The sequence below is a fragment of the Camelus dromedarius genome, chromosome 16 (genome assembly GCF_036321535.1).
Source record: "Camelus dromedarius isolate mCamDro1 chromosome 16, mCamDro1.pat, whole genome shotgun sequence".
Classification (NCBI taxonomy): domain Eukaryota; kingdom Metazoa; phylum Chordata; class Mammalia; order Artiodactyla; family Camelidae; genus Camelus; species Camelus dromedarius.
Window position 1 is genome coordinate 55,051,301 of NC_087451.1, and position 20,189 is coordinate 55,071,489.

At 51.3% G+C, this 20,189-nt stretch overlaps 1 protein-coding gene across 1 annotated transcript in view; it reads left to right on the forward strand.

The window, feature by feature from the left end:
- Positions 1 to 19,989, forward strand: part of LASP1 (LIM and SH3 protein 1) — a 39,184-nt gene extending 19,195 nt beyond the window's left edge. The window contains exons 4-7 of the mRNA XM_010991842.3: positions 4,299 to 4,406; positions 13,831 to 13,978; positions 14,255 to 14,358; positions 16,915 to 19,989. Of these exons, the coding sequence (XP_010990144.1) occupies positions 4,299 to 4,406; positions 13,831 to 13,978; positions 14,255 to 14,358; positions 16,915 to 17,088 (534 nt within the window). The 3' untranslated portion in view covers positions 17,089 to 19,989. The remainder of the gene's footprint in view (positions 1 to 4,298; positions 4,407 to 13,830; positions 13,979 to 14,254; positions 14,359 to 16,914) is intronic.
- Positions 19,990 to 20,189: the final 200 nt, after the last annotated feature.

The following is a 20,189-nucleotide window of genomic DNA, read 5'->3' on the forward strand; positions in this document are numbered from 1 at the left end:
TCTGCATTTTGGCTGCCCTGGTGATTCTGGTGAGAGATTTCAGTCCCCCAGCCATGCTTTGAGAGGCTTGGAGCCAGGCTCTGGGGTAGGGAGGGAACTGCTGGGAGGGGTGTGAGTTAGGGCTCTGCATTGAGGCCACAGCTCTCATCCTCTGCAGTTGGGCTCCTGGAGGCTGGGGCTGGAGGCTGGGATAGGCAGAGGGTAGAGACTTGGACTCCTGCTCTCTTTATAAGCCGGGTTCTGTCTCCCCTTTCCCCCCAGCTACATTCTCTGAGTCTGGCCCCTTGCCTCTCAGAGCTTTTTTTCCCTGCCTGATAAGTAGGGACAGCAAGCCCAGTAGCCTAGAGGTTGGGGGGTGCTGGGCCCAATGCTCTGAGGCTTGGAAGGGCTGAGTGGGCCTGGCTAGGGGTGGTGATGTTCTGGTTCCTGTGGGCCCCAGGGCTGGCTGGCAAGGCCTGTGGCTGGCGAGAAGGGAAGTGGGAGCCTCCTCTGCCTACCCTGCCCCACCCCACCCGGGTGTCAGCTGGTCTCTTTCCAGGCTCTTTCCTGGGCCTGAACTGGTGTGTCTCTTCTCAGTCTCTGGGAAGTTGCCTGTGCTATTTCAACTTTGTTTGTTTTCCTGTCTCTAGATTGGTTCCCAAAGTGGTACTTTGGGTGTCTGAGACACCTGGAGCCTTCCCTGTGGGGGCGGTAACCACAAAGCTGACCAGAAATGACCCTCTGGGTGGTCCTGCCCAGGCCTGCCTGAGGCAGGGTGCCGGTGGCTGGGGCTGAGCCACCCCTGACCCCACCCCTCCCCTGCGGGGCAGCTCTCCCACCCCCAGCCCTGGGGCTGAGTAGAGGCAGCAGCTTGGGTAGGACTGACCTGGGGGTGTGTGCGGCCCTGGCAGAAGTGCGAGGAAAAGGTCTCTCATTTTTCCCTCATCATCATGCCTCCATGGTGCCGTGCATTCGAAATGCCACAGGAGACAGGAGAGTGTAGCAGAGCCCCATACCCTGCCCTGCTTTCGGCAGGGTTCCCACTCTTATCTTGAATCTTGTGACCAACAAGGCAGGCAGCATACCTTGTCACTCTTACCTGGGCCAGCTGAAGGTCAAATCCTGGATCTGCCATCACTAGCTATGTGACCTTGGGCAAGTTATTTAACCTCTCTGAGCCTTAGTGCCTTCATTTATAAAGTGCGGAGAACCCCTGTCCAAAGGTTTTTGTGAGGATGTTAGTATATATTAGGCATTTAGAACAGTTCCTGACATACAGTCAACACTCAATAAATGTTCACTGTTACTCTTCTCCCAGAAACAAGAAGAAATGGAACTCGGGTGTAATAAAGCTGAGAAATACTAGACCTTTTGATGATTGCTTCCAGAACTGATCTTTTTCATTAGCTCTCCTCCCACTTGTGTGTGCCTAATTTTAAAACTGATTTCTTTTTTGTTAGAAGGGGGTGGGTAACAGAGTACGTGGGTCCAGTACATAGTAGGCACATAAGAAGTGGAAATTGTTGGTATCATTTTTTTTCAATAATTTTTTTTTAAAGTCATGATGTTTCCTATTATGTTGGGTCAGCAAGGCAGTTATTTTCCAAATTATACAGCCTGTTTGCAGATTCTGTGTCTACATTCAGTTTATTCATCATTCACCCAACAAACACTTACTTGTACCTACTGTTTGCTGGCGTGAGTGATGAACAAGATAGATCCTGGGAGAATAATTAATAAATCTGTGTAGAAAAGGTAGAGTTTTGTGGGCGGTGGTTGTTCAGGCCTGTGGAGCCTCAGGCATCATCCTGGCCCTGCCTGGGGAGTTTCCAGAATGGGAGGCTCTGGCAGCTCCCAGGCAACAGTCATCAAGCAGTAGTGCTAAATGCCAACCCTACCTACAAAGCAGGTTGAGTAACCTTGGGCAGGTAATGTCCCTCCTCAGAGAACCCCGTTGGTCCTGGTGATGTAGCCCTAATGGGCTCCAGGCAGAAACCTCCTCACACTCCTGGTTCCCCACCTTTTAACTCTGCAACCCACTCCAGCTCCAAACAGCCTCTCGGAGAATCTTCACCTTGATTCTCCTTAGTCAGGACCTGCAGGTGCTTAAAAATGGTCACAAACTCCAGAGCTGGGAGGGATTTTAGAGATCAGCTGGCCAGCCCCTGTCAGGGGACCCAGAGAGGGGGACTGACTTGCCCAGGAACACACAGCAAAGTAGTGCTGAGCCCAGGCCTCCATCCTTTCTTGGCCCCCACTCCTCCCAGCCCCACCCTCTCTGGGCCGCCTGTGCCAGGAGTGAAGTGAATTATCCTTCCCAAGCAGGGAGGGAGAGGCAGTTCCTAAGCCTGGGAACCAGCTGATGTCATTGTAGTGTCGCCATGGCAATTATTCCCCTGTACTAGGGGCCTGACCCTCGAGAGGCCAGGAAGTGGAGGAAGGAGTGAGGGACTGGCGTTTGTTCAGCACTTTAATGTTGACGAAGCATTTCCACACTTACCCTTATCAGTATGCATTGAGCCGTGCCATGTGTTTGCTGCTTAGAGCCACTGTCTGTAATCTGTACCGTTGATAAGAATGGGTGTATCATGATCCGCACTTTTTAGATGTGGAAACTGAGGTCTGAGGTTACGTCAGTTGTCCAAGGTCACTTAGCCGGTGGGAGACTGACCCTGGGTTCATATCAATTCCAGCTGGCTCTTTGCCCATGTTTGGTGATAGGAAGCCCCCTCCCCATATTTTAACTGATTCCCATGACAACCCTTTTACAGGTGAGGAAACCAAGGCCTCGGGCTTCTGCATCTGGAGCTACATTTTTTTTAACTCTAAGTGCCTTCCCTTCCCTGATGCCCCCTTCCCAGAGGGTTCTCCCCACCCCCTCACCCCCAACACTAAGAGTTGCTCTGCTGGCCCAGGCCTTCCTGGAAAAGCTGATGCTGGGCAGTTCTGGGCCCTGGGGGTGTGTCGGTACCTGTACCCTCTGTGTTAACTTTCTGTCTGATAGGAACTAGCACATCCAAATCGTTGTTTTTAGTCTGGATAAGAAAAAAGGAGGTTCCAGAACTTTTTAGGAACAAGAACCCCATGGATAGGTGAGCTGGGGGTCCAGCTGACAAAAAAGGGCCCCTGGGGGATGTGCAGGGGAACCCACAGGTATGCATTGCCTATTGGGTCACAGTGCAGCTCAGCCCTGTGGCCAGATGATTCTATGCCTGGGAGCTGCCTGGAAATTCCCAAGGTCCTGGGCCTCATGTCCTGGGCTGACCTTCCTCCAGGACAGTGTAGCCCCCGTGGAGGGAATCCAGGCAGCTGTCAGGGCTTGAAACAGCTGGCTACCGAGGTAGACAGTGAAAACTCTGAAAGCCAAGAACAGTTCTCTGTCCCATGGGCATTTCCAGCCTCCATACTGTTCTACAGAACCCCCAGGGGAGGACAAGATAGTTTTCATATTTTAGTTCCTTTACTGCTCAGGAAGTCCTTTCTGCTGTCTGACTTGAGTCCCTCTAGTACTCAGGTTTCCATGGAATTCTCAGAAGAAGCGGGGCGAGGTGGGGGGTGGGGCAGCGGTAGAGTGGTAGGGGTCTATCCCAGAGCTTGGAAATGCATTCTGAAGTGCTGTCTGTCCCCCACTAATTTCATCCCCTCCTGTGGTGCTGACCTCAGAAGCCAGCCTGGCAGGCTCTGGGAAGCCGCTGGGGCCTGTCAAAGGCTCATTGATTGAGTCTTCAGAGTGGCTGTCTTACCGCCCTCCTTTCTGGGCACCAACTTTGTCCCTTGACACAGCCCTCACTCAGCTAGTCACTCAGAAACTCCCCCGGACTCTCGGCGGGTAGGGCCACATCCTGGCAAGGGTGAGGGCTGGGGCAGTCTTTGGAACTCTGCAAAGAACCTTCTTCCTCTAGCCTTCAGGCAGGACGGGCCAGTGGTAAAGGGTCAGGAGTCAGGCAGATGAGGGTTTCATCCTGCTGCCTCTGGACATGTAGCTGTGTGACCTTGGGCCTGGGTCTTTGCCTCTCTGTGGCTCAGTTTCCTTGTCTGTAAAATGGAGCTAATAGTTAAGACTTAAGTGAGATAGTTCATGTAAAGGACTTGGCACTCAGGATACATTGAATACACATTAATGAATTATTATCATTAGTCTAACACTTTCTAGCCAAGGCTTCTGCTATGAGTTGGGGGGTGAGGTGGATGTCACTGCAAGAGGATTTCTGGTCAGGATTGTTCTCTTGGCTGGCTGCTGCCTCAGGTGGCTGCAGCCTGGGGCCCTCTGTGCTCCTTCTGCCTCGACTCCAATCCCTCTCCACCCCTCGGTCCTCCAGGTGCGCTACAAGGAAGAGTTTGAGAAGAACAAGGGCAAAGGCTTCAGCGTGGTGGCAGACACACCCGAACTCCAGAGAATCAAGAAGACCCAGGACCAGATCAGTAATGTAAGCGCCCTGCTTCCCGTGGTACCACCCTGACCCCTGCCCTCCCTTCTCGCCCTCTCCCTGCCCGTCTGGCAGACACGAATGAGGCCAGTTCTCTGCTGCCCCTGCTGTCCTGGGCGGGCCTGGCTATGGTGGCTCCTGCAGCAGAAGGAAGGGAAGGGTTTGGGATTCCCAGTTACCTTTTCTCTGTGCGCCCCCAGATTCCCCTTTTGATACCCTCTGCCCACATAGTATTTCTGCCTTGAAAGGACTGTACTTTGAGGGGATGTGCAGTGAGGGGCCTATGTGCTAAATCATCCCTGACTCCCCCAACTCTCTCTGGAGCTTTTTAATTTTTATTCCTGGCTATGGTGGGTGTTGGGGTCTAGACAGGCTGTTTTGTCTGAGCTCAAAGGTCAGAGCTGGGTGGCAGAGGTGGGGAGGGGCCGGCCTCCCCCTTGTCTGCCTCTGGGTGCTGACATTGCAGTCATTTCCGCCTCCTCCCCCTCCTCAGCTTGCTCTTCCTTCCTGTGTAAAAACCCCAGCCAGTTTTGCCCCGCTGGCTCTGCACCCCCTGGCCTGGCCCTCCTGGGCCTGGAGCGGACAGCTGTGTCTGGCTGTGGTAGGGCTGTGTGTGGTTAAGTGGGCAGCAGGGCCGCATGGCACCTGTGGCTGGGAAACAGGCCTCAGTTTCCTGTTTGGTGGAACCAAAGACCTGCAGTTTGTATGGCTCTGGGCTTGTGGGAAGGCTGCCGAGGGGTGTTTGGGCAATGTAGGGGTGGTGCGCTATTGTGAGCCACAAGCACAGAGCATGGGCCACAGACCCATGCTGCACAAGGTCCTACAAAGGAAGACCTGGGCAAGCTGTCTAGAACAGGAAGGGGCTGGCAAGTTGCCCAGTGGCACTCTGGGCCGAGGAACTGGGGATAGAGGCTGCAGGGGCCTCGGTTATAGGTGGTCCAGCCAGCAACTACCCCCTGGGCTCCACATCCCTCCCCAGCCCTCCCCCGGACCTCCTCGGCGTGCGGCACTCATTCTAGAAGTTGGCTGGGCCTTGCTTAGGGAGGCTGTCAGAAGCCAGGACCCCAGCCACGCCCAAGACTCTGGCTTTGAAACTTTGACAGCAACCTACAGTCTGAAATACATTCTGTGACCCACCGAATAGGCATGCTGATTTCTTTAGAGAGAAACAGAATCAAAACTTTCCGGAAAGGGGGCTTACTACTTAAAGGGCATGCGGATATTGTCTGTTCTATTTTAGTTTGTTGAAGATGCTGGTTGCAGACTTAACTGAATGGGTTTTGCAACTAAGTTGTTGACCTGCAGCTTAAAATTCATGGCTTGAGGAAACGGAGTGCTTCCCTAGGGCTAGGATGCCTACGAGGGCTGTAATCCTGTCTCAGTTGCTTCTTTATAAACCAGGGCCTGGCCTCATACCAGAGAGCATCCCTGAGACCTCCAAAGGCTAAAGCAGGAGGTGTGGGTCTCAGCCCTCCACACAGAAAGTGGGAAGAAGGGGAAGCCTTGGGTAACAGGGCAGGGAGGCTTGGATGGCTCACAAAGCTGGAATCTTGAGTTTTCAGCTTCTGTGGCTTCAGAAAGACTATCTGTCGTGGACACGCGCTCCCTGCCTCCAACTCAACCCCCCAGCACATTCACTCATTATTTCCAGCCTGTCGATTTTAGAAGAGGAGAGACAGCAAGCCCAGTCATCCCTACCTCCCTTTCTGGAAGGCTTCCAGAATACTCCACGCCCGGCCTGTTGTACCTGCATGTCTCCCTGCCCCGCTCCCCTCAGCTAGTTATTGGAGGTGTTAATGTCTCAGGAGCCTTGGTAGCAGAACTCACTCTGGCCAAGATATCCACACCTGAGGCGATAACGATCTTATCAGTAACCACAGGGCTGCAATTAGCTGATTGTCCTCTGCTCTGAGGTGGGGGAGGTGACTTGAGCCTGACCTGCTTCTGCTTTTGCAGCGTTAGCTGGGACCTGTGAGTTGTGACCGCAGAGCTGGAAGACTCTTGGTTTTAGTGAATGCAGTTAGAGCCTGTCAACTGTGGGCCTCCAAACAGCTGTATTAGAATCACTCAAAAAGGTTGATTGAAACTGTGGGGTGGGGTGGGCATAGCTCAGTGGTAGAGCGCGTGCTTAGCATGCGCAAGATCCCAGGTTCAACCCCCAGTACCTCCATTAAAAATACATATAATAAATAAAAATTAAAAAAAAAAAGAAAATGTAGGTTCACAGGCCTCCTCCTCAGGTTGCCTGAATCAGCATCTCTGAGAGTGGTGCCCAGGAAGCAGCACTTTATTTCTAAAGTTGTTTCTGTTGCTTTTCTCTCTGTTTCACTGAGATATAATTGACATGGCACTTGTAAGTTGAAGGTGTCCAGCACAATGCTTTACATACGTCATGAAATGATGACCGCAGTAAGTTAGTGAACCCCTATCATCTCATTTTAAAAATTGAAGAAATAAAATTTAAAAATTACAAAATTAAAGAAATACAAAAGAATTTTTTTTCCCCCTCAGGAACCACCATTTTAAATACATACCCTGAGTTACCTGAAGTTTGAGAACCATCACCCAAAGTCTAAAAAGGCTTCCTCAAGGATGCCAGGCCTAGCTGCATCCCAGATCCCCCAGGGAACTTTAAACCCCGCTTGGAGCCACTGTTAACTGGTCCCTCCTCCAGAAGAGTTCTGGGGAAGATGGCGTTAAGAGCCACGCCTTTTGTTTTGTATCCAAAATAGTGTTCCTGTATTTAACTTTTCCATTTTCACTTTGCAGATTAGCACCAAATGACTTTTAGCTGTTTCCAGAGGTCAAGTCATTTTGCAAAGAGCTATGCAAATTTGGCAGAGAGGGTATAGCTCAGTGGTGGACTGGGTGCTTAGCATGCACGAGGTCCTGGGTCCAGTCTCCAGTAGGTCCGTTAAACAAACAACCTAACTACCACGCTCCCCCCCCCCCCCCCCAAAGAGCTATGAAGATGCCTCCCTGGAGAATGTGCTGGAGCATTTACCAGCCACAGCATTTTCAAAACAAATGTCTGGTCTCCCCAGGTGGTACTTAAAGGTTTTGGATGTGTGCCGTCTGTCGTCAGTCCAGCTGAGAGGTGAGATGGTGAGGTGGGAAGAGAAAGTGAGAGTGGGAGTCCCAGCTTCTGTCATAGAATGACTGGGCAGGGCCCCCTGAGCCTCTGTTTCCTCATCTGTAAAAACGAGGACCCTGGTTCCTACCTTAAAAGGCGATTGTGAGATTGTGAGGAAAATGTCAAGAATAGGGTATGACGTGTTGTCAATTATTATTCATTTAAAGGCAGACTTGTCTGCTTGCTACTTTGTAGCTAAGAACTGAATAGTTTGGCTGAAAAGTTGGGCTGCTATCTGCCATTGAGAATGTGTGGAAAATTTGGGGGCAAGGTGCTAGTAAGTTAGACATCTGTGGTGAGTAATTGTGTCTTTGTGAAAGGCATCTGAAGGGGTGAGAGGCCAGGGCCATGTGCTGTGAGCCTACATTTATCCTGACCTTTGGATTGAGGTCTGTTGGCGGTAATGGATGGAAGCCTCTAATTGCTAAGGTCCCTTTATGGGAGCCACTGCCTTCAACTAGGGAAGCTTTCATTTACCTACGTATCTACTTATATATTGATTTTTTTTTTTTTTGTATACAGTTTTAAGTCTTTTAACTTTTCCATTTTCTGCCAGTAGCCTGCAGTAAACACCTGTGTGTGTATTCACCATGCAAATCAAGAAACAGCATGACTGCACCCCTGGCAAAGTAGTTTTCAAAGTGTTAAAAAAAAAAACATAACTCAATGTCATGAGCATCTATCCTATAATTAACTTAATTATGAGGAACCAGCTGGAGAATGTGATAGGCAGAGGTGATGCTTAGTCTGTGAAGGAAAGAACTAGATACAATTAGCTACAGAACTGCTTAGTGTGCTGCCCTTAGCCTCAGAACTAGTTAATGTCCTACAGGACCATAAAACCATAAACTTTCAAGATACCCTTGCTACAGGCAGAAATCCTTTGCATTTCTTTCAGTCAGAAATAATTAGCAGCTTATATTTCTTAAGTTAGCGTCAGTCCTTTAGTCTGGAACTCCTTAGTAGTAAATAGTAAAGTCAGAGAAAATTCCACCCCCAGAGTCAGATGGCACGGAGTTGGGCTTGTTAGACAACTCTGTAGTTTAATATTTGAAAGTGTGTGCTATTTCTTTCTTTATAATTTTAATAATATGTAACTATGCATTTCTGAACACTATAGTTTTTCCTGATTTTGAACATACAGTATCTATTCTTTTGTATCATGACTCCTTTGGGAAACTTTTTTTTTTAATTGAAGTATAGTCAGTTACAATGTGTCAATTTCTGGTGTACAGCATAATGTCCCAGCCATGCATATATATACATATATTCATTTCCATATTCTTTTTCATTAAAGGTTATTACAAGATGTTGACTATAGTTCTCTGTGCTCTACAGAAGAAAATTTTTTTAAATTTATTTTTACATATAACATTGGGTTTAAAGATTTATCTACATGTTTGCATGCAGCTGTAGTTTATTCTTTTTTGTTGTCATATAGCATTCCATGTAATGCTTATACCATATTTTATTGATTCTGGTGTTGACGGGCATCTCGATTGCTTCCATGGCTGTGGACAGCTTCATACATATCTCCTAGTGTTAATGTGGAGTGGAATTGCTGGATCTTAGAGTGTGTGTTTCTTCAACCTCACCAGATGATGCTGAACTACTTTTCAAGCAGCTGTACTGATTTACCCTCTCGCCAGCAGTGATGAGAGTTCCCATTGCTCTACATCCTTAGACCTGTTTATTTTAGCCATTTTGATTCTGTGCAGTGGTATCCCATGGTTTTAACTGGCATTTCTCTGATTATAGATTTGTATCTGTTTTAAAAACAAAATAGTATTATTCTCTAATAGGGAGCACAGCATTACATGGTGGTTGAGAACCCAGAATCTGATGTTGGGACTCACGTTCCCACCCCTTACCTACTCTCCTGAGCCTTGGTGTCCCCATCTGTAAAATGGGGATGATAATGATAACCTGTTCTTGGGCTGGCTGAGAAAAAGAAGTGAGTAGTGCAAGTCAGGGCACAACAGCAGCCCTCAACAAACGGAAACATTGTTGTAAAAAACAGACCCTGGCTGGTGAGTTGATTATTCCGTTCAAAGCCTGATGTTCCATTTTTGGCTGTGATGTGGAATCACAGGGGAACAAGTGTGGAGTCATACCTTTGTTTTCCACCACAATTGGGAGAGCAGGAGTTCAGAAAACAGAACATCAGAGAAAATGTGTTTTCTTTAGTTTTGAAATGGACCCTCAACCTATCATCCTGGAGTCTTGGCTGACAGGGCCCTGGATGAGTAGGGAGGGTTCTTGGGCCTGGGCCCCTCCACCCACGTGCCCTTGGACCTTGGGCAGAGTGTGGCGTCCTTCTATGGGGCCCAAGACAGTTTTTTGGCTGGGGCTCTGTGGACCTTTCTGAGCTTATGGTGACCCCTTTTCAGGGCACTGAGACGATTAGAACTTTGCTGGGCTTAGAAGAGAGATCAGCCAGGGCCTTGGCCTCTAGAAAATGTTTCTTTCCCTTCTGGATATACTAACGCCTTTTAAGGTGCCTATTTTCTTCTCAAGCCATTAGGTCGATGAGCCAAGTAATAACACCATTTCCTCATTTGCTGAGCAGAGGAGGGAGAGGAAGTGGAGAGGACTGAAATTTTATCAGGTGGGCGCAGGCAGACGGGAGCTGCAGCCTCACTCATCTTAGTCCATGATCCCCTCTGTGCTGCCTCTCCTGAGTTCAGTGCCTGTTGTGCCTTGTCTCAAAGTTAGGGTGACCTTAGGATTGTCATCGCTTTTGAGAGGGAAAGGAGGTGCTATTCATATTTTTCCAGAACAGAAGACATGAGCTAGGACTCAGGGCAGACTTGGGCATGTGGTCACTCTGCCCCAGGAAAGGGCCTGTCCAGCCATGGCTTTGTCCTTGTGTCACCAGCCTCAGCCCTTACTGAATAATGAAGGTCATTTAACTTCAGAGCCTCATTTAACTTTGGTAAAATGGGAATTAAAGTGTACCTATCCAACTTACTTTTTCGAGTGGTTATTGTCAGGGCTGAGGGCTAGTATAGACGACCTATATGAGCTCAGTGTGAAGAGCTGAGCGAATGTCAAGGTTCTTACTATTAATAGTAACAGGTGGTACCTGAATCAGTGGTGAGGAATGTTCTTTTCCATTCAGGCTGCCACTGCATTGTCCTCCTGGGTCAGCTGGCCCTAATTTTACCCACATATAGTGGCTTTTCAAGGAGCAAGATGGATTCCATCAGCCACTTGCAGAAACACACACATGTCCGTATTTGCTTTTAGCGCTGGAGTTTACTGGGTTCCTAGAGGTGGCTGGGAGCCTCAGGGCCACCTGGGAGCAGATGAGGAAACGGAGGCCCAGAGGGGAAGGGACTCTTCCAGGTTTACATGAGCAAGTGAAGGGTTCGTGGCTTCTGGGACGAGGTTTGGGAGGGATGCCACCGCCCATGATGAAGGATGGAGACTTGGCTCCTTGGCACAGGAAGGAGCTGGAACCCAGACATGTCTTCTTCCTCAGAGTCACCCCTTCACCGGTGCAGACAGAGCCACACCCAGAGGAGTGGGCTATCAGCCAGTATAGCTGAGCCCCAGCATCAGAGCCCTCTGCCCCTCAGCCCACCTCCTGGCTCCCTCAGGGCCTGGCGCAGGCCTCATCCGCCTCCATGTGTGTGCTTGCCCTCCCCTGGTCAGCAGCTCCTGGGGTCAGGCCTCTTTTCATTAACAGAAAGTAAACACGGGAAGCTGACCTTTTCCCACCCCTGGACAAAAGTCGGAAGGCCAGTTGCCTTGGGAGCCTAGAGGCCTCTCCTTGTCCCCAACCCCACCCCTCGCCAGTGGATGGGGCTCACAGAGAGTGGGGCTGGGGGAGACTCACTTTTTGCCCTTGTCTTAGGAGTCTGAGATCAGGACACTGGCCCTGTGTCTTTGAACTTCACCCCTGGGTGCTCTTCTGTGTGGGAGTTCGGGGACCTGATGGGTTGCAGTCTGACCGGGGCTGCCTCCTCCCCTTCAGTTTATTTCACCGTGTGGGTGTGAGTCCCTGCTTGGGCGGGAGGGGAGGGGGCCCTAAGTGAGACACTCTGCCTCCAGATGGGGCCCATCCTGGGCTTTGCTGTGGCCCTGCCTGTTCCTCCAACCCAGGCTGCAGTGGGAAACCGTCCAACCACAGCAGAGAAGAGAGCGTTGCAGGTGTTCCCAGTTGACCACACTTGCAGACCTTTAGCCCAACAACTCCTGTATAAGCCCTCCCTGGCCAGGTGTTAGCTCTTGCCCTCCTTGAAAAGCGGATGCAAAGGAGGGGAGGGGAGACAGCAGAAAAAGTGGGAGGGGATGGCCAGTGGGGGCTGCCTGGCCTGGGGCAGCTTGATTGGGGTTTCTGGGCACAGGGTCACTCCTTCCTCTGCTCCTGGAAACAGGGCAGGCTTTGCCCTGGCTCCTTTCCCTGTCCCCTCTCCCTGACCCCATTTTCCACTGGGAGAAGCACAGGGCAGGATCCTGGTGAACAGGAAGTGAGAACCCACTTCCAGTCACGTGGTCCGAGGCCTGGAGAGAATTCAGGCCCGGGTCTGCTCGGGACAGGACCAGTTTTCTCTTGGTGTCCTGCTTTCCGAGGCTCCTCTGAGGGGTGAGGGGGAACTATTGTCATTCTCTGCCCCAATTCCTCCCCCAGCCTCCGTCCAGCCCAGTGCTCCTGGAACATTCAAACCGTGGTCCGTAGGCCTCTCCTTGGTTGCTTCCTCCTTACCAGTTTCCTCTCCAAAAGCTAAATAGACCCCCAAGGTGGGGTGTGGGCCACGTGCCACTGAGAGTGCAGAGAGAAAGCCCTAGAACTCCTGGCTCTGGTTCTTCTTCATCTCATACTTTGTTTTATTCATATTCTTGTGTGTGAGTTTTACAGTAGACATTTCGTATTTGTAAAGTGACATTTGTGTGTACTTAATAAAATAGATGCAATTTGGGAGGATTGTGCTAAAACAGATTTTACCCACAGGAATATGCAGTCAGTGTATTTGGGCAAGCAGGGGTCAGCGAGCTTTTTCTGTAAAGAGCCAGATAGTAAATATTTTAGGTTTTGGGGGTCCCAGGGCCCCTGTCGCAGCTACTCTGCATCACAGCTCTGCAGTGATGGAATGAAAGCAGCCAGAGATAATAAACAGGTAAATGAATGGTGTGACTGCACCAGTAAACTTTTATTCTGGATACCAAAATCTGAATTTCATAGGAATTTCATGTGTCACCAGTCTTATTCCTCTTAATTCTGCCCACCCCAAACATTAAAAAATGTGGAAACCATTCTTAGCTCATGGGTCGTGAGCAAACGGGCTGTGGGCCCATGCATCAGAATTTGCCAGCCTCTACTCTAGAGGGTTCTCAAACTCGAGCCTGCTTCAGACTCAGCTGGCTAGCTTTTAAAAGTGCATATTCCTAAACCCCAGTTCTGATTTTGTGGAGTCTCTGGATGGCCCTGGAACCTGCATTCTAACAAGCAGCTCAGGCCTGTTAGAATCTAGTCTGGAAACCAGATTTTAAGAACATAGCTCTGGAGGATCTCCAGGGTCCTGGTGTGTTCAGTTCAGCTAGCCCTTGCTAGGTGCTCAGTGGGACATGTGATTTCTCCAGACCTCTTTTTGCTCATTTTTGGCACCTGAGAAGAGAAGGAACCCATCTTGCGGATAAGGACTTACCCTCAGGGCATTTCTTATCCCCATAGGCTGGGGTCCTCAACACAGACTCTAGAATCTCCTTGATCTTGAGTAACTCACTCTGCTTGTCAGTGCCTTAGTTTCCTTCTAGTCTGTTAAATGGTGACTGTACTGGACCCCTTTGTACATACTGCCAAGGTAAAATGAGCCCGAGATGCAGGACACCTAGCATGGTGCCTGGCACGTAGTAGGTGCTCAGTAAACAGGAAATTGACTGCTGCTATTTTATCAGCGGGAAATTTATCAGCTGCTAGTGCTGCTGTGGATTAGGGGGGAAGCAGGGCAGCCCCAGCCCCAACCACAAGCACATAAAAATGATTGCTTACGTTTGTCTGGTGCTTTAGTTTACATGGCCCTTTTACACCCATCATCCCATTGCATCCTCTAGCAACCCCTGAGGGAGACACTGATGTCTCATTTTACAGAAGTGGAAACTGAGGCTTAGCAAAAGTTAAGTGCTCGTCCAAGGGCACATGACTGGTGGACCCCCGATGAGAACCCAGCTGTCTCTGCATGGAGACCTCCAGGAGTCTCTCCCATCCCAGAATCTTGAGTGGCAACGGAAGGAGAGCTTTGGTTGGTTTGCTCTGGGTCCTTCACTCAGCGCTTTCTGCTCCTACAGATAAAATACCATGAGGAGTTTGAGAAGAGCCGCATGGGTCCCAGCGGGGGTGAGGGCATGGAGCCCGAGCGCCGAGATCCCCAGGACAGCAGCTACCGGCGACCCCAGGAGCAGCAGCAGCCTCACCACATCCCGACCAGCACCCCAGGTGAGTGTGAGGGTCCCATCCCCACCGAGGGTGTGAGCACCAGGGTTAGGGCCTAAGCTGGGCTCCCGGTGCGATGGGGACACTCAGCCTCTGCTGCCAAATTCCCAACACCAGCCGGTGTGCACACCGAGACAGGAGCCTTGGGGAAGTGGGAACTGAACAAGCTTGTGGCGGGGTGGAAATACATGAATTGGGCTTCGTGGAGGAAGGGAGGGGCTCTGGGAAGGGCTGGGTTTGGCAAGACAGTTTCTGAGTCCATCTCCTGCCGTCTTCCAGTTTACCAGCAGCCCCAGCAGCAGCAGGCAGCCCAGTCCTACGGCGGCTACAAGGAGCCTGCAGCCCCGGTCTCCGTACAGCGCAGCGCCCCGGGCGGGGGCGGGGTGAGCAGCCCTGGTGGAGGTGGGACAGGGAGGCAGGCGGGCGGCCTGAGGAGGCCAGGGGTGGGTGGGCCTTCTCTAGGACATAGTTCTTGGACTCTCTTTAGAAAACCCACACAGGAGGCCTGGCTTCCTCTGACCTTTGACTCCAGCTTGGTTTCCATGTGCAGGTGACAGGGGTCTCAGCCTCTTTTAAAAAAAAAAAGTTTTGTTTTTTAATGGAGGTCCAGGGGAACTGAACCCAGAACCTCGGGCATCCTAAGCATGTGCTCTACCACTGAGCTATACCCTCCTTCCAAGTCTCAGCCTCTTGAGCAGAGGGGAAGTGTGGTGAGTGGGCAGAGCCCTGGGCTGGAACTGGGGCCCTGTGGTCCGCCTGAAACTATACCTTGGGCGAGTCACATCTCCCCACCCCCGGCCCAAGTTTCCTTACTTCAGTGAATGGGGAGCATGCGAAGCACTTTTCTGCTTGGGGCCTTCCAGACTGGGCCCTGCGACCCCACTCTCCGTGAGGATGACCCTCCGTGTCCTTCAGATCTCAGCTTCCTCCTGCCTCTGAGGGGCCTCCCAAACCACCCCATGTCAAGTGGGTCTCCTCTGGCATTTCTGTCACTCCACCCCACTGGTTTCCGTCAGAACATGTTTTCCAACTGAAAACAGTTCTCTGGATTTGTCATCTCTGTCTGTGTGTGTTGTCCCCCCCACCTCGCCCCCAGACTTGACACTCTCTGTGGATAGGGCAGCGTCCCTTTGGTTCACCTACTCTTGAGCCAGGCACAGAGCAGGCACTCATCAACTTTGGTGATGAAACGAACTAGCAAACTAGGAGGTGGGGTTGAAGTTCGGTCTGTAAGTCCTGCTGCTTTACTCTGCTGACAGGTGGAGCCAAGCTCAGCTCCTCTGCTGGGTACCTTGGATTTCAGAGTAGCTCATGTAGGATGGACAAGACTCAGAGAAATAAAATAGCCTCACATAAGTGGCCTGCCAGAGCCTCAAGCTCTGGACACACAAACGAGGGACTGTCAGTGCTATCTGGGGTCTCAGGTGGGCCCGAGAGGTCACCTGAAGGATAAGGTTCCAGATAGACCAGCCAGTCTTTCAGATTCTCACTAAGCCTCTCCTGAACATGAAGGATTTGGCTCTGAATAAAAGTCTACCTTCCTGCCCTCTTGGAGCTTACATTCCAGTCAGAGAGACAAACACAAGCAATAAATAAGTAGATATATAACCAAAGGTCAGAGAGTGGCACAGGCTGTGTAGAAAATGACAGCAGAGTGAGGAGAGAAGAGAGCAGCAGAGTTTTCAGGAAAAGAGTAAGTGATGCAAGAACAGCAAGTGCAAAGGTCCTGAGGCAATAATAGTCTAGGAAAGTTCAAGGATCAGCAGGCAGGCTCAAGTGACTAGAGGGCAAGAGGGTAGGGATTAAGATCCTATCATGCAGGGATTTATAGGCCACAGGAAGGCCTTTGGGACTGGTAAGCTGTGCTGAGTAAGGGGTTTGACTTGTGCTTTTAAAAGATGGCTTCTGTGCTGAGAAGTGGCAGGAGAGGGTTGAGGGTGAAACCAGTGAGATGAGTTAAGCGGCTGTTGCAAGATGCAGGCATAGATGTTGGTGACTTGGCCCAAGAGGAGTTGGTGATAAAAGTGAGAGATCCCTTCAGTCACTCAGAGAGGGGTGTTATTTCTTAATCCCATAGCCTTTGGGGCTGATGCAGCTGGTTTCTGCTGCTTGAAAAAAAAAAGAGAGCTTGAAATTCTGTGCTAAAGAGGATAGGGGGCCTCTGAAGGATTTAAAGCCAGGGAGTAACATCATCAGGTTTGCTTTTTGGAAACTTCCCCCTAAGATCACAATGGATGAACAGTTGGAGGAGGCAGGCCAGAGGCTGGAAACAGAAGGTTTGAACAGGGGTCCTGGTGGTGGGGTGGGGCTGTGGGGGCAGATCCTGGAGGTTTCTGATGGACCCACATAGATCCCAGGGCCTGGCCTGGGGGGCCACAGAGGCTGAGCTGCCCCCCAAAGACAAGTCGATGTCAAGGGCAGTCAGGGTCAGAGGATGTTAGAATCTTGCCCACCTCCAAGATCACAGTTGGATTTCAAGTGCTTTTACTGGACATTTCCCAGAGCCGGAGCTGAAGCATGAGACCTTGGCCGAGGTAAGAAGGTGGAGCCTGATAGTTAACCTCTTGTGTCACCTGGAGGTTTTTCTCCCAGGAATTGGTCTTTGTCCTGAACTTGGGAACCAGATCATCAACAGCTTCAAAAAAAAAAAAAAAAAAAAATGACTGATGCTTAATACAGGCATGTCAGATTTTTAAACTCTACCTGCCATGGTGGCCATCAGACCTCACGGAACAGGGCTATTGTAACCTCAGTCCCTGTCTTGTGTGTGGCCCTTAGTAGATACATTGTTAAAGAGGGGATGCTCTCAGAAAGTGAGGCACAGGGGTGAGAAAATTTATGGCAGGGTCCAGCCTTTGGTCGTCTCCCAGTCCTGGTCCATTGCTCACCCGGACTCTGCCTGGGGTCCCCCCTGACTGACCGTGCCCCCACCCCTGCAGAAGCGGTACCGTGCTGTGTACGACTACAGTGCCGCCGACGAGGATGAGGTCTCCTTCCAGGATGGGGACACCATCGTCAATGTGCAGCAGATCGATGACGGCTGGATGTACGGGACCGTGGAGCGCACCGGCGACACGGGGATGCTGCCCGCCAACTACGTGGAGGCCATCTGAGCCCACTGGGCACCGCCCTGCCCCATCCATCTTCAGTGCATTCCACCGCATTGCATCTGTCCTGGGCGTGACCTGTCCACCCTTCAGTGTCTCTGTTTTTTAAAATCTGCGACAGCTTGTCTATTCTCCCCCTCTTCCAGCTTCTTTTGCCAACTGAAGCCTTGTTCTGCCACTTTCATGGCTCCTTCCTCCGGCAGGTTTTCCCATTGACCAACTTTGTGATTTTCTCTCTGGATGGATCAGGTGTGGGCCGCTCTTGGGAGGGGAGGGGGCGAGGCCCATGGAGCTGGTCTGGGTGGGAGACCAGTCGGCTCTAAGTCCTCTGCCTTCTCTCTTTTCTGCCCCCTCAGTCCCTCCTGTCCACCCACCCAGACATTCCAGGGCCCCAGGACTCCCAGGGGAGGGGCTCCACACATTCCCAGAAGTGGACCCCACCGCCCTTGCTCCTGGAACGGGGATGGGGGTGTGGAGAGGGTGCTGCCATTGTGCAGGGCTGCTGGCCCTCCAAGGTTCCCCTCACCACCCTCTCCCCCTCTCAAGGGCAACAGGAGAGGGTAAAGTTCCTGCTTGGGGATTCATTCACCCCCTCCCCTCACAGTTCCTTGTCACACTGTGATTTTGCTCTCCCGCCCACGCGGGCCTGGTGTGGGCCAGGAGCTCCCCAGGAAGCACGGCTTGCGTCCGGTTCTCGCCTTTCTTCAGGGACAGCTGTGGGGACGAGGAAAACGAGGTGTTCTCTCTGCAGCCCTTTTCCCTCACTCCCACCCCAGTCTCCAGGGTCCCTGGCTTGCCTCCTCGGCTGGAAGTCATGGTTCTGAAAGGTAGAATGAGGAACGCTTGGTGCTTGTTTCGCAGCACATATACTTAAAAAAAGAGGAAGGCTTGGGCCTCCCAGCCTGCACAGCCCAGCCCCTGAGATCTGGTTACCCGCCTCACCTCCCCCCTCCTCCTGGGAAGATGTCTCTGGCCTTCCATGGCCCCCCAACCCCCCAACTCCGGCCTGACACCAGGTGGACTGGACTGTGCGAAGCCACAGGCCCCTCTGTATCTCCAGGACCTCATGGGGGTGGGGGAGGAGTGCATGTCTGCAGGTGTCTGTGACAGGCTGGAGTGAGTGTAAGCACGAGAGAAGCGGGTGGGGTGCAGCCCATGTGAGGGTGCACGGAACTGCCTTCTCTGTTTTCCTCAAACCCACAATGAGATGGGTGGCCCTGGGGGAGAGAATTCCTTATGTTTTCTTGGGAGTGAAAAATCCCACCTTTTGCTTGTGGCCCCAAATGGGGAAGCCCACCATCCCCCTTTCCAATGGGCAGGGCAGAAGTGAGAGGTGATTGCGTATTTGGGGGCTGATGTTGGGGCCTGTAGCTTGCTGGGGAGGGGATTAGGGCAAAAGTTTGTGGCTCCAGGCATACTCTCTTCCCCCATCTCTGTGTCCTGGGCTGCAGAGTAGGGGACCAGAGGACCCTGTGTCCCTTACACTGTGTTCTCTGCCCCCAGGCCTCCCCCTCATTTACCTAAAGCCTCGCTGAAGCAGAGGGAGAGGGTCCCAGGGCTACAAAACTGGAAGCACAGAGCCGGGATGAGAGAGGGAAAGATGGTGCTATCTCCTAGTCCCTCTTCTCGCTCGTTGGTGGGTATGATGACCTTGCCTGGCTTTAGTCATCTCTGGGCTTGCTTGTCACCCTCCTGGGTGTCCCCCTCCCATCTTCACCATGGGTCCACTCGGGCCCCACAGTTGACATCTTTGCATCCTTGTGTCCTGCAGGAGAGGGAGGGGCCCATGGGCATATTAAATAATCAAGTCCTCACTGCTTGTGAGTTGACTTGGGAATATTTACCCCAAATCAGAGGGTTGAAACCCCTGCCTGACCAATCCTTTTTCCTCCTTGGCTGCAGCCGAGGTGAGGGCAGGTGGAGTGTCTTATATTGAGCAATTAGGGGGATGAGGGAGGCAAAGAGGGAACAATTTGGGGAGCCTTAGGGCAGAGACTGGTCCATTCTGTTTCCTCTTGACCTCAAAGCACAATGTGGATTCTGGGACCAAAGGTCAGAGACACATCCTGTTGGAGAACCTGCGGTTGGGAGGGTGGTGAGAGGGCCAGAGGCGGGGCCTGGAGGAGCAAGCAGCAGCCTGTTTTCACTCAGCTTAATTTTCCTTCCAAAACAAGGCAAAACAGCCACTGGAATCTTGCTGCCAGCCCTCTGCTCCTCCCACCCTAAAAATAGGGGAACTTTTCTTACACACCCCCAGAGAGAGGAGGGACTGTCACACTGGTGCTGAGGGACCCAGGAGCTGCTAGGAGTCCTTATTCCTTTCCAGAACCATCTATCCCTAGAAGAGCACAGAATCTCAAGGACTGGGCCAAGTCTCAGTCTTTTCTTACAGTTCACAGAGGGTTTTTAGCCAGTCTAATCCCAGGAAAGAAGATGCATCAAAGCCAGAATGTGAATATAACTTTAGTGGACCAATAATAAAGTACAAGGAGCCCAATGGGGAGAAAAGTGAATTCTCTCAATATTGCTTCTGGTTTTCTTCCTCATGTCCCTCCAGGGAAAACTACTTATTGCTTAATTTCTGCCTTTTTCCCCTCACATATGCACTTTTGGGCCTTTTTTTTTTTTAATAGCTGGAAAAAAATACCACCCCACAAACCTGTATTTAAACAGAAATGACCATGTGAAATTTGCCTCTGTCCGAACATTTCATCCGTGTGTGTGAAGCCGTCCGTTCATGTTTTTCTATGGGGTGGTTGTCTTTTCTTGGTCTGTTTTGGTCCCCTCCCTCGTGGGCTTTGCTTGGGATCAAATCTTTCTGGCCTGTTATGATTTTGAACATTTGACTTGGACCACAAGTGAATCTTTCTCCTGGTGACTCAAATAAAAGTATAATTTTTACCTGCAGACTTGGTTATCTCTCTGTCTCTGAGGCACTGCTGTGTGTGTGTGTGTGTGTGTGTGTGTGTGTGTGGCCTGTCTGCTTGGGGGCATTGGCCCATCACCCTCCTGGGAGCCCCTCCGCCCTTCAGCGGGAGAAGGACCACTCTGGAAGCCATCATTCTGGGAGAAAGGAAACGGTGGTGTACCTGCTCTCTGATGGGGGC